The 12500-nt window shown below is 31.0% G+C and overlaps 1 protein-coding gene across 1 annotated transcript in view; it reads right to left on the bottom strand.

Annotated features, from left to right (window-relative positions):
- Window positions 1–12500, bottom strand: part of LOC119594942 (PH and SEC7 domain-containing protein-like) — a 65123-nt gene that overhangs the window by 43322 nt on the left and 9301 nt on the right. The window contains exons 2-5 of the mRNA XM_037944013.1: window positions 7552–7651; window positions 4991–6596; window positions 1446–1639; window positions 977–1169 (exon numbers count right to left, since the gene is read on the bottom strand). Of these exons, the coding sequence (XP_037799941.1) occupies window positions 977–1169; window positions 1446–1639; window positions 4991–6596; window positions 7552–7651 (2093 nt within the window). The remainder of the gene's footprint in view (window positions 1–976; window positions 1170–1445; window positions 1640–4990; window positions 6597–7551; window positions 7652–12500) is intronic.

Consider the following 12500-nt stretch of genomic DNA (forward strand, 5'->3'; position numbering starts at 1 on the left):
CCTTCTCTCCATCTCTCTCTCTCTCTTTCTCTCCCCCCTCCCTCCTCTCTCTCTCTCTCTTTCTCTCCCTCCCTCCATCTCTCTCTCTCTCTCTTTCTCTCCCTCCCTCCCTCCCTCTTTCTCTTTCTCTCCCTCCTTTCCTCCCTCTCTGTCTCTTCCTCTCTCTAATTCTACACACATATATTTCATAAGCTCTAGTTGTCAATTGCTCATACAACTTCATCCAGACCTTCTTACAGTGTATATATTTCTACTTGATATTTAACTATTAAGCCAGGTACTTTACCTTTTATAATCTACTGCTTACTGTACATTTACTCTACTAATGAAATACATATCAACTTACTAACTTGCTTCTTTCCATTTACACTCACTCTTTTTCTCCCAATTTCCATCATCATATTTTAAAAGATTTTCACAAGCAGGCTCATAAATAAACATATGTGTAAAGAGATAAAACCAAACTTACAATGACTTTGTCCACAGAATGCTAAAGCAAATAAAACAATTACAAGGCTCATCATACAACAACACCTAAGAATTAAATACATACTTCAACCTGACATCAACATATCCATAGTGTTTCACCACTGATTCGACACACAAGTCTGCTTTGCTGAGGTGCAGAGTTTAAGACAAACAGCGCAATGGAAAAAGACAAGAGACAAACCTGCTGTAATTTGAGTAAATGACAAACTGGGTTCAGAGATCAGCAAGAAATTTAAGACAGTCGCTTCTTACCACTATTTTCTGTTCTTTCAACCAACACTCTGATACATTCTCATTCAACTCTACTTTTGATAATCTATGGATTTATTAGTAAAGAAAATCAAAACACCTCACTCTACGGTTAATCAGACAAAAAGAAGAAGAAGAAGAAGAAGAAGAAGAAGAAGAAGAAGAAAAAAAAAAAAAAAAAAAGAAAAAAAAAAAAAAAAAAAAAAAAAAAAAAAAAAAAAAAAAATGGTTTACTTACGTAGCCCACTGCAAAGGCTGGCTTCGCATGGCTTGATAGAGGGACTTGAGCACTTCTCTGGGGAAATTCTCTCCATCATTCAAATCTGCGAGGTTGTCGATGAATTCATTGCAAGTCATCTTCCGCCCTACACTTTGCCCATGCAAGTCCGTGTTCAGTAGCATCAAAGCACAAGTGAGTGTGTGAACAGCATCTGCCACATTTATTACAAAATTAGTGTCTCTATCAATTGCCCAAATTTATTGCATAATCATTGTCTATAGATTTAAACAAATCATGTTCAATGGAGTAACAAATCTTCATTATCTAAATATGTCATAATATAAATCTTATCAAAAAGAAAAAGAAAAGTAAAAAGAAAATCTTAAATAAAAGAAGCACAAAAAGTGTTTTAAAAAGTAAAAAGAAAAAAGAATAAAAATCGAAACCTAACTCTACATAAGTTACATGGGCCTTTTTCAATCTATACCTTGGGAGTTGAAAGTGCCTGGGTTGCAGTCAAGATATCTCCTGGAGAAATGGACTAACACACGCTCTCTCTCTTGTGTCTCACCAGTTAGGCAGAATTTGTCAAGGAATTTCCGAAGGGCTTTGTCCAGGGTGTCACCCCGGAAATCAAAATAGTTCAGATATTCCTCTGCAACTGCCCGACTGAATTCATTGCTGAAGAAGCCAGGAGATTTATGATGAGCATTTTGAGTAATAATGTTTAGAATAATATACATACAATTGCAACCACACAGTATTTATATATAATACTCTAATAATCTACTATCTTCTATCATCTATCTATCTGAAATCCTTCATATATATTTGATACATATACAATATTCATATACATATACATATTGTATAATACGTATGTGTATAGTATATATTATGTTATATGTATATGTATATATGTATGCAACTGCTATAGATGAATATGTATATGCTGAACCATATATATATAAATTATATATATATTAATATATATATAATATATATAATATATATATATATATATATATCATATATACATATACATATACATATAACATACATATATACATTACACGTCAATATATACATATACAATACATATATACATATAACACACACACACACACACACACTATTTAATATTATATATATTATATTATAGTATATATGTATATATATATATATTATATATATATATATATATATATATATATGCATATATAATATATATTATACATATAACATATATACATACTATATTATATATATAATATATATATAATATATATTATATATATATATGCTATATTATTTATATAATATAATATGTCGTATTATAATTATATGTGTATAGATGATGATATATTTATATATGATATATTTATAATCATATGTCTATATGTATATATGTATATATGTATATATGCATATGTATATATATATATATTATATATAAGTATATATATATATATATATATTATATATATATATATATATATATATATATATATAATATAGTACATATATATATATAACACACATACATATACATATAGATATATATATATATATATATATATATATATATATTATATATATATATATATATATATATAATATTATTATATATATATATATATGTATATATAGTATATGTGTATATGTGTAAGTATATGTATATGTGTATGTATATATATATATATATATATAATACTTATATATATATATATATATATATAATATATATATTATATATATATTATATATATATATATATAATATATATATATATATATATACACACACACACACACACACACACACACACACACACACACACACACACACACACACAACCTTCAATTTTCTCACAATAAGGCAGATGATATATATATAAAAAAAAAAGGTCAATACAGCCTTGCCTCCTTGGTATCCTTTATCACAAAGCCAAAGTCAGACACCTAATACACTTTTTAACTATTGGATCTGGTTGACATGTGTCACATCATGAAAAAATTTACTAAATGGCAGGTGTCAGAAAAGTGTGTACAAGTGGGTACAAGGGTGGGTGCTTGCTAAGGTGGGTGCATGCATATGTGGGTGCTTGCTTGCCTATGTGTGAATGTGTTTATTTGAATGTGTATGCATGATAATATAAAATAATAATAAAAAATAACATTTCCAGAAATTTGCTGAATATATTGAAATTCATCAAAAATCTTTCAACAGTAACATACCTAATAATGGAAATGGCTAACTCTTTGGGACATACAGCAGCTTTAGCTTAATGGTAGGGGATAGCCATTAAGTGGTTAAAGATGAGGCAAGAATATGCAATCTCTGTGATGTAGATATTACTAAATAAGGTTAGGTTAGGAAAGAATGGGATAGGATAGGATGAGTTTGATTAGATTAGCTTGCTTAGAGCATAGTAATAGACATGATGTTGAGTTAGCAAATATTTGCTCCACACAGAGAGCATGTACTAACACTGATACAGTAGCCATAGATATTGCCTATAATTAAAATCAAATACTTAAAACTATAATAAAATACCATAACTTATGAATCTGAAGTATTCTTTATCAAACTACAAACCTTATTGACGCATAGTCATTATTATGGAGAACTAATAATGACATATACTGTTTCCAAAATTTTACAGGTAAATTGTTGAACATATACTTAAATAGAAGTAATACTAAGTAATACAATCTACTAATAAAAATTTTTTGTTACCAATTTTGTTAGTAATATTGATCTTACAAATAAACCTTAATTTTGTGACAATACAAAAATATAAATCCTTGCTCTGGAAGAGGATGAGGTGGAAAGAAGTAAAGGAGAAAGTGCATCGATCTGATTACATTCACTCTATTAACAAATGTCTTCTCACATCTACATTGTTTATATTTCTCTCATTCACACTCTTTTTCTAACTCTGTAAGCCAATATGATGGTTGAACAATCATTTAAGTCATAATGACCAGCTTATTACAGAGACCCCTAAAAATATACCTTTTCTATATTTATAATTGTCAGCTATGAAAAGCAACTCTTGGAAATTCATCATGTAATATATCTTCCTATTGTGAAGTCATAATATAGCATTACTTGAATGTATTAATTAATAATTCAACTGACTTTGGTTGCACCACAGAAGTAGCTTGCTTTTTGCTTCGTTATCCAAATGTTGGATTGAGGAGATATAGGCTAGCTGTTAGATACTGAAAATGCCAAACTGGCCCATCCAGCTTGCACAAAGAGCAAATGCATGATAAGCTACTCCATGGTGCCTGGCACAGTGCATAGGTTAAAAGAATGTAGTGGGGTTATAGTGCTAAGCAATCAATCACACTGTTTTGTATTAAGTTTAAATATGCAATATCTATGGTCTATTCACCCTGTATTGTTGGGGCCCCTTTCATATGGGGTCACTGGCTTAGTATCCCTCTAAGTCAGACTTGAAGTATTTTCTACATATAGCACTTTATTGTTATTATTTTTTTTTTACTGTGATAGAAGCTAACCTCAAACTAATAAAATCTTGGAAGAGCAATTGTATTATCCTAAATTCTCTTTCTTCACTCTGAAATACTCATGCTAAAATGTACTTACATCCAACTATTTCTCAATCAATTATGAAGCCCTTACTTGATACTTCTTACTCTTTTTAAGGTATAATCTCTTTTGTTGATAGAGTACATGAAGTAAATATATGATAATGTATGGAAGGGAAGCATGAGAGGTGATGTTACTCAACTATATATTTTTAACAGATTAGAGCAAGAGATATACAAATATTTGCAGCCCAACTAGCAACACAAGGTGTAAAGGTTCATTAAGTGACCAACAAAAGAGTATTTCCTCATCATACTATGACTCTCCCTAGATATATAACACAAATACAGCTTGAGTTGACTTAATACAAACCAGTACAGGAAGCAACACAGTTCAAGTAAAATAGGTTATGGAAAAAAAAATGTATATCCTAATTGCAGATTTACAAGAACCCCTTTCAAATTCACTTACTTTTTTGACAGATGGCGAGATACATCTGATTTCTTGAAGCCATCAAGGGAGATCAGCCTCTTGGCCAGCCGGACTGCAGATGGGATGTCTACTGCCTTAGGACTGTAGTGGAAGCTGTGTAGGGAGTCAATATCTGATTCATCCTCACTGAGAGGAGGAGAAGTAGTACTTGAGGTGCGAATGGAGGTCTTGCCTGCATCCTCTTCTGAAAGACAGGTAATTTCATCCTCAGATTCACGCAACTCCTGGTAGGCAAGGGTATCTGGGGACAGAGTGCCTGACCCAGGTGTGGGAGGCCTTGTGTTAGTTGGGGTCAGGTCGGGGTCACACGATGCATCATAACTGTCCTGTGGGTCATGATGTATCTGCTCATCGCCTCGGCTTAACTGCGTTGGTCTTCTTCTTGAGCTGTTCATGTCAGGGCCTTCCACTCGTATCACAATGCGATTTTCATCCTGTTTCCTTACTTTGGCTTTATCAGTGACTAGACTTCTACTTTCAGTTGTCATTACACCCCCCATATTATGTCCATTAGGAAGTAAATCTTTGGCACCAAAACCGTTGGCATGAGCAGAAGGGATTTGTAATGTTGGCGTTGTATCGTCCCACTCAAGTTCATCAGGCACATCAGTGTCCGGACTAGTTAGGCTAGAGCTATTAGAGCACACATTCTCTGATCGGTTAGAGCTGCCTAAGGAATCTCGGCCACTACACATTTTATCGTACACTCCACTACATGAGTACTGCATGGAGGAGGTGGGAGACTGGGGGGAAGTAGGGGAGGGTGACCGAATCAATGGGCTATCAGAGTCATGACTTGAATGAACACTACCTGGGGAAGTTGGGGCATTGAATGTCCACACAATGCGATGATCACACTCCTCACTGGGGACAGGGGAATTACTGGGGTCATCACGGGTATCTAGCAGCGTGTTTAGTGAAGACGTAACATCATCATCAAGCTCTATGTTAACAGCACACATATTATCCTTCTGATACTGTAAATGGTCCTCAGACTTGGATATTCTCACTGCCGTGCTAGTTGGGGGATAAGTAAATTGCACACCGCTAGGATTACTGTCAGCTGAGACCGGCGAACACAAACTCTGCGGACTTCCCACTTCATGCTTGGCTAGCCTGCCACCACCTAAGTATGTTTCATTAGGACTCGTAGGGACACTACAGCTACCTGACTTTCTTAAATCATCAACAGTTCTCTGCTGCGGAAGCCAACTGGGATCGTGGGAAGTCCGTGAGAGATTCAAGATCAGATCACCTGTCATCAAGTATGCTTCATTTTTGGGCTTCTGCTTGTTGCGCTCATTTTCCGCTGTAGTTCTATCTTTCACGTGTATACCATTCTCAGATGCCGTGTGGTTTGAGCCATGGCTGATGGTTGCACGGTCTGAGGCATCTGAAAGTGTAGGGCTGGGGAGAGATGGAGGTGTGGATGATGATTGCTCTGGTGGTGTTCGGCTCGATGATTTCTTGGCCTTGATGTGTCTTACCCCTTGCAAATCATCTCGGGTTATGGCAGTACGCAACACATCCGAGTTGTTTGGAGTAGCCAAGTACTGCTGCACTCGCTGCTGAATCCCTGCATCTGCTGATGAGATGATAAACACAAGGAAGGTCAAAAATTTTATTTAGCATAACATTTCAGTCAAGTTCAGTAAAGCTTATGATTATTTTTCTGTAATTTTAAATACTAACTCATAAAAATATTGTAAGATTACTTACAATATTCATTAGTGTAACAGCATATAAAAGTCACTTTGTAAAACTACAGCTTACATAACTCTGTTAACTTTAAACAATATAAGAGTGTACTATATCTTCAAAAGAAAAGTGTACTATGTATTCTTATAAATGTATGCTACTGTATACTTTTGTGTACATAACTACATATAAACTTCATCTGATAAATATTTTCTTGCTATTCTCATTAAGTTCAGTTCTTAGTGGTTGAAAGAACTGGGCAGTTCCCCAGGATGGCCCTAGGATGAGCTATTACAGGGTTCTGACTTAAACCAATGCTGCTGGGAAAATGCTGTGCTTTTTTTTTTCTTTTTTTTTCTTTTTTTGTGAAATGTCTCTGCACATAGATGGCTCTGCTAGTGCTTAGCCACAAAGTAGACCTTGTGACCTTACCTGATTTCATCTTTCCTTGAATTGGCAGGAAAAATTTATTTTTTGCTAATGTTATGAATATCTATGCTGTTATTTTTATTATACACATTATAATTACTATAATGTTATAAACATTAGTAACAACAAAATAAGATATCGTAAAATATTTTTGTAAATCAAGGAAAAGGGTAGATGGTCAAGACAGGCTGTACTCATAATTGGCTCATTGGTGACTTAGTATAAGTGCAGCCATCTATGTGTATAAACAATTAATAAAGTAAACTCAAAATGGGCATGGCATGTACATAAGTACTATGCCCTTAGGCATTGGGTTAACTTATACTAACCAAGCAAAGTATAGGAAAATACCACACATGTGACTATTATCAACAAAGATAATGGAAAATAAAGGGGAAGATAAAAGTCCTTACCAGTTTTTAATTTTAGCGTCACTTCTGAAGCCGATAAACGCAGGCAATTAAGGACTGAAAGAAGAAATAAAATTGAGGAATTATCCCACAGTATCTCCAGCTTTCAAACAAGAATCACTTCAGGACCTTCATTTTTAGTATCAAAAGAAGACAAGAGAAACTGTCTTCAAAAGATAAGTTTGTTAAATGGGGATACAGCACTCTTCAGTTCTGAAAAAAAAAAAATCCATAATCATGAATACACTATACTACAATATAGGAGCAACTAAACAAAATAAGCATATTTTGCCAAAAAGCACAAAATAACTTTGCTTTATCTTGAAAAGAAACAAGTAGTAAAAAGTAATCAAACACTGATAAATGACAAAAACATGATCACTCATTAACTAACACTTGTATAAAAAAGATCATGCATTTCTCATGCAGACAAGAACCAAAGTGAAGCCTGGAGGTCTGTAATTCTGATAACTCTTCTTACTGAAAGGAGCAATTACTAAGTTGCTTTTTTTCATTTAAAAAGTTAATGCTTTTTAATACATAGTATTTACTAGATTGATCTATCACCTTCTTGCAAAACTTAAAATTGCAAAAGAAATTCATGGTTTGAAAAATGTAATCTTGCAGATTCACGCTTAACTGAAGGTTACTATTTTCTCATTTTGATTGAATTTGTAAGGTAATTTTATTTTAGATAAAGATTTTCCAGTCACTCTCATCATCATTCTACTAACTGCTATTTACTACATATTAGCAATCTTTGTATGGAAAAGGGATTATATTTGTATGAAAAAGGTCATGTTTGTTTAAGTTCCATGATCAAAAAACAAACATGCAACACACACTCAAATGAATGTCAATTCATTCACACAATAATTCATTCATATTTATCAATTCATTTAACTAAAAACTATTATATTCATCCTCTATCTATTACATAACTTCTCATGATTCTCTCATACATTTTCCCTTTCACTTCCTATATTAAGTTGACCTTTCATAGCATTCTACATACTTAGTTTTTACCCACCATTCACTCAAACGGAATTACTCTTTCACTCTCATTCGCTCTCTGTAATGTACTCAAACTCTCATTACCATAGTTTTGTCTTAAATCCATATGTTATTTTCATTTGTTACATTGCTTCATTAGCCCAGTGCCACTGGGGATGGCATGTATGTAAATGCCATACCCACAGAGAGTTTAGTTTATCAATTGTATTTATACATGAATGGCTTCACAAGTGTTTGGTCATTATAGAGTTAATTCCTAATCCTACCTACCTCACCTGTTTACACTTTTCCTACACTTTTTTATATATTTTATTTTATGTCATATTGCTAGTAGTACTATTATTAACATTTCTCCCAAAACTCAAGGAAGGGCAAAAACCAGATGATGTTACATAGACTAGCAAGACCAAAAATTGACATTTTGGTGTCTGAACAATTATGGAGCCATTTATGTGTAGATACATTTCACAAAACAGTATCATAATAAACATTGCATTTTTGCAGCAGCATTGGGTTAAAGAAACAATGATCAAAGATGATGTTCATATATATGAATACATGTGTGTGTGTGTGTGTGTGTGTGTGTGTGTGTGTGTGTGTGTGTGTGTGTGTGTGTGTGTGTGTGTGTGTGTGTGTGTGTGATTATTATGTATATATATATTATGATATATATGTATATATATATATAATATTATTTATATATAGTATGTATATTATATGTATTTATATAATATATATAACTATATATCAATATATATATATATATATATATATATATATATACTATATATATATATATATACTATTAGATATACTATATATATACATATAATATATAATATATATATTATATTATCTACTATAATCATATTATCTTCTATATCCATATAATATATACTAATATAAATCATGATATATCATATATATCTATAATATATAATATGAGCTATCATATATATAGTAATATGCATATATAAATAATATATATAATAGATATAATATAGATAATAATATCATATATAATATATATATTAATATATGTATCAATAATATATATCATATTATATATATATCTAAATATTATATATATATATCATATATATTATATATTTATATAATTAGATGATATATAATATGAATATATATTAATATATTATATATATATTATATATAGTATATAATTATTTATTATATGTATTATATTTTATATATCAATTATATATCTAATTATTTTTATATATTAGTATTTATTATAATATTATTAATGTAATATTGATATATATAATTATTGTTGATGATATATATTTGACATATATATTATATATATATTATATTATTTATATTATTAATATATGTATATATATATGTACTATATTGAATAACATGTAATATTACTACATATATGTATATACATATATAAAGATGTACACATTTGATAGATAATTTTTTAGAATATGATTGTGATGATGTATAGTATGTATATAGTGTATATGTGTGTGTGTGTGTTCTGTGTGTGTGGTGTTGGTGTTGTGTGTGTGTGTTGTGTGTGTGTGTGTGCTTTGTGTCCGTCTCTGTTGTGTGTGGTGGTGGGTGTGTGTGTGTGAGTGTCTTGTGAGATGTGTATCGTATGTGTAGTGTGTAGGTGGTGTGATGTGTAACAGATGTGTGTGTGTGTGTGTGTGTGAGGATGTGTATATGTATATATATAATATATACTACATATATTAATATACTTCTATATTTAGAATAATGTGATCATATATATATATAATCACCTCCCATATATACTGGTAATGACAACCCCAAAACACAATCACATCAGTAAATAAACACTACTACATTTGCCATTCGTACTACCACATTGTCATACTTCCTAATGTTCCTTATATATTACATCTCAGGCAAGATTCAAACATGACAGCCACCAGTAAGGCATTATCGCACTAGAGACAACACATTAATACAACTCTATAAAGATATAATATATGTTAATAATATCATAGTTATAAGATGGACATAATATATTTATTATAATATTGCAATTCTAATCTTAAATTATATCTTCTTAAACAACATCTAGGTCATTTTAGCCACTGCAACAATCAATTTTACACAGTGAAACAGTCTATAGCAATGAAAGCATGAAGAGCCAGTATATAGATATGCGAAATATATATAAATATAGAGTAGTATAATATGAGAAAAGGAAGAATAAAAAAGAGAGATATATAACTGAGAATAATATAATAAAAGAATATGAGAGTAAATCATGATAGAAAGAAGAGAGAGAGAGATAATAGAGAAAAATAAAATGAGAGAGAGTAATAAAGAGAAAGTATAATGAAAGTGTAAAGAGAGCAATAAAAGTGATAAAGAGAAGAAAGTAGATAAATATATATTATATGAGAGTGATATGATATGAATATAACCTATGATGATATAGAGAGGTAATGATAAAAAAAAAAAATGTATAAATACAGAAATGTAAGATATAATAAACGATATGAACTATGAGCATTTTACTAATAAAATATTGATAATAGAAAACTTGAGAGGAATAACATGATATAAATTAAATATCTTCATGTTTAAGGTATGTACTTAGAATTGAAATTTGTTTATAGAGTCAAGTTTATTTGGTATAATATTTATTTGGCATATAATCTAACAAGATATAATAATAAGACTATCAACTATATATGAGCAATATGTAATATCATAGTCAAGTTATTGTCAAAAACATATAATACTGCAGCATTATTTCTGATATTACTTATGATTTTCACATGTAATTATTCACAATTAGTTTTCTTATTGATAAGTGTTAGTTTGTATCTTTGTAAGCTTGGCTATGTCATTTAACTTTATTTATTTTGAGTAGAAGGTAAAATGTCTATGGTATCATAATACATCATACCATATATAAAGTCATATATATATACTAATATATATTATATATAAATGTATTAATAAGAATTAGATTCCTTATAAAGCAAGTATATTACTGACCTGAATATCAAATGATCAATGTCATCTATTTGATCCTATTTTTATGACAACGATTACCACAATTTTACAACAATTGTACTTATTAACCAGTGATTCCCTAATTAGAAAAGGGATAGTATTATTTTTAACTAATATCGATTTAGAAGGATAAATCACTTAGATGACCTTGGAATCTACTACAATACAATAACAAAAAGGGAAAGGGTATTTGCAACCCGTCAAAAAGGGTAAACAGTAAAAGAAGGCAGAATGAAGAATGGGAGAGAAGCCAAGGAGAGAGGAAAAAAAGGAAGGGGAGAGAGAGGAGAAAGGGGAAAAGATAGAGAAAGAGAGAGAGAGAGAGAGAGATGAGAAGAAGAGAGAGAGAGAGATAAGAGAAAGAAGAGAGAGAGAGAGAGAGAGAGAGAGAAGAGAGAGAGAGAGAGAGAGAGAGAAGAGAGAGAGAGAGAGAGAAAGCAAGCAAAAATGTATAAAGTGACAGAAAGGAAGATGATAATAAACAGAGAGAAAGCATAGAAGCTTTTACAGAGAAAATATGGGATAAAAAGAAAACTTGAGAGAAAGAGATGATATAAAATACGAGACTAAGCAAATTGTTAAGAGTAATAAACTTGAATTGGAAGGATCTCTCTTATACGAAGTCAAGTTCTTCTGGCTATAATTACCTAGTATGTTGTCATTCATCTAACCACTATTCAAAAATAAGCTGATCAAATGATATATGAGCAAAGTGCTGAGTTTGATCAAAAGGCAAGTTATCCTTCTAAAAAACAGATATGAAACCTGGCAGCTAAATTACTTTCTGATATTACACACTGATTTTACAACCAATGTGTATCATTTCAACAATTAACCAGTTCCCTAATTAGACCCATAAGTTTATTTGTACTATTGAAATCAAACCTATGGCTTTCATTTATAACACATTT

This window comes from Penaeus monodon, chromosome 3, assembly GCF_015228065.2.
Source record: "Penaeus monodon isolate SGIC_2016 chromosome 3, NSTDA_Pmon_1, whole genome shotgun sequence".
Taxonomy (NCBI): Eukaryota; Metazoa; Arthropoda; class Malacostraca; order Decapoda; family Penaeidae; genus Penaeus; species Penaeus monodon.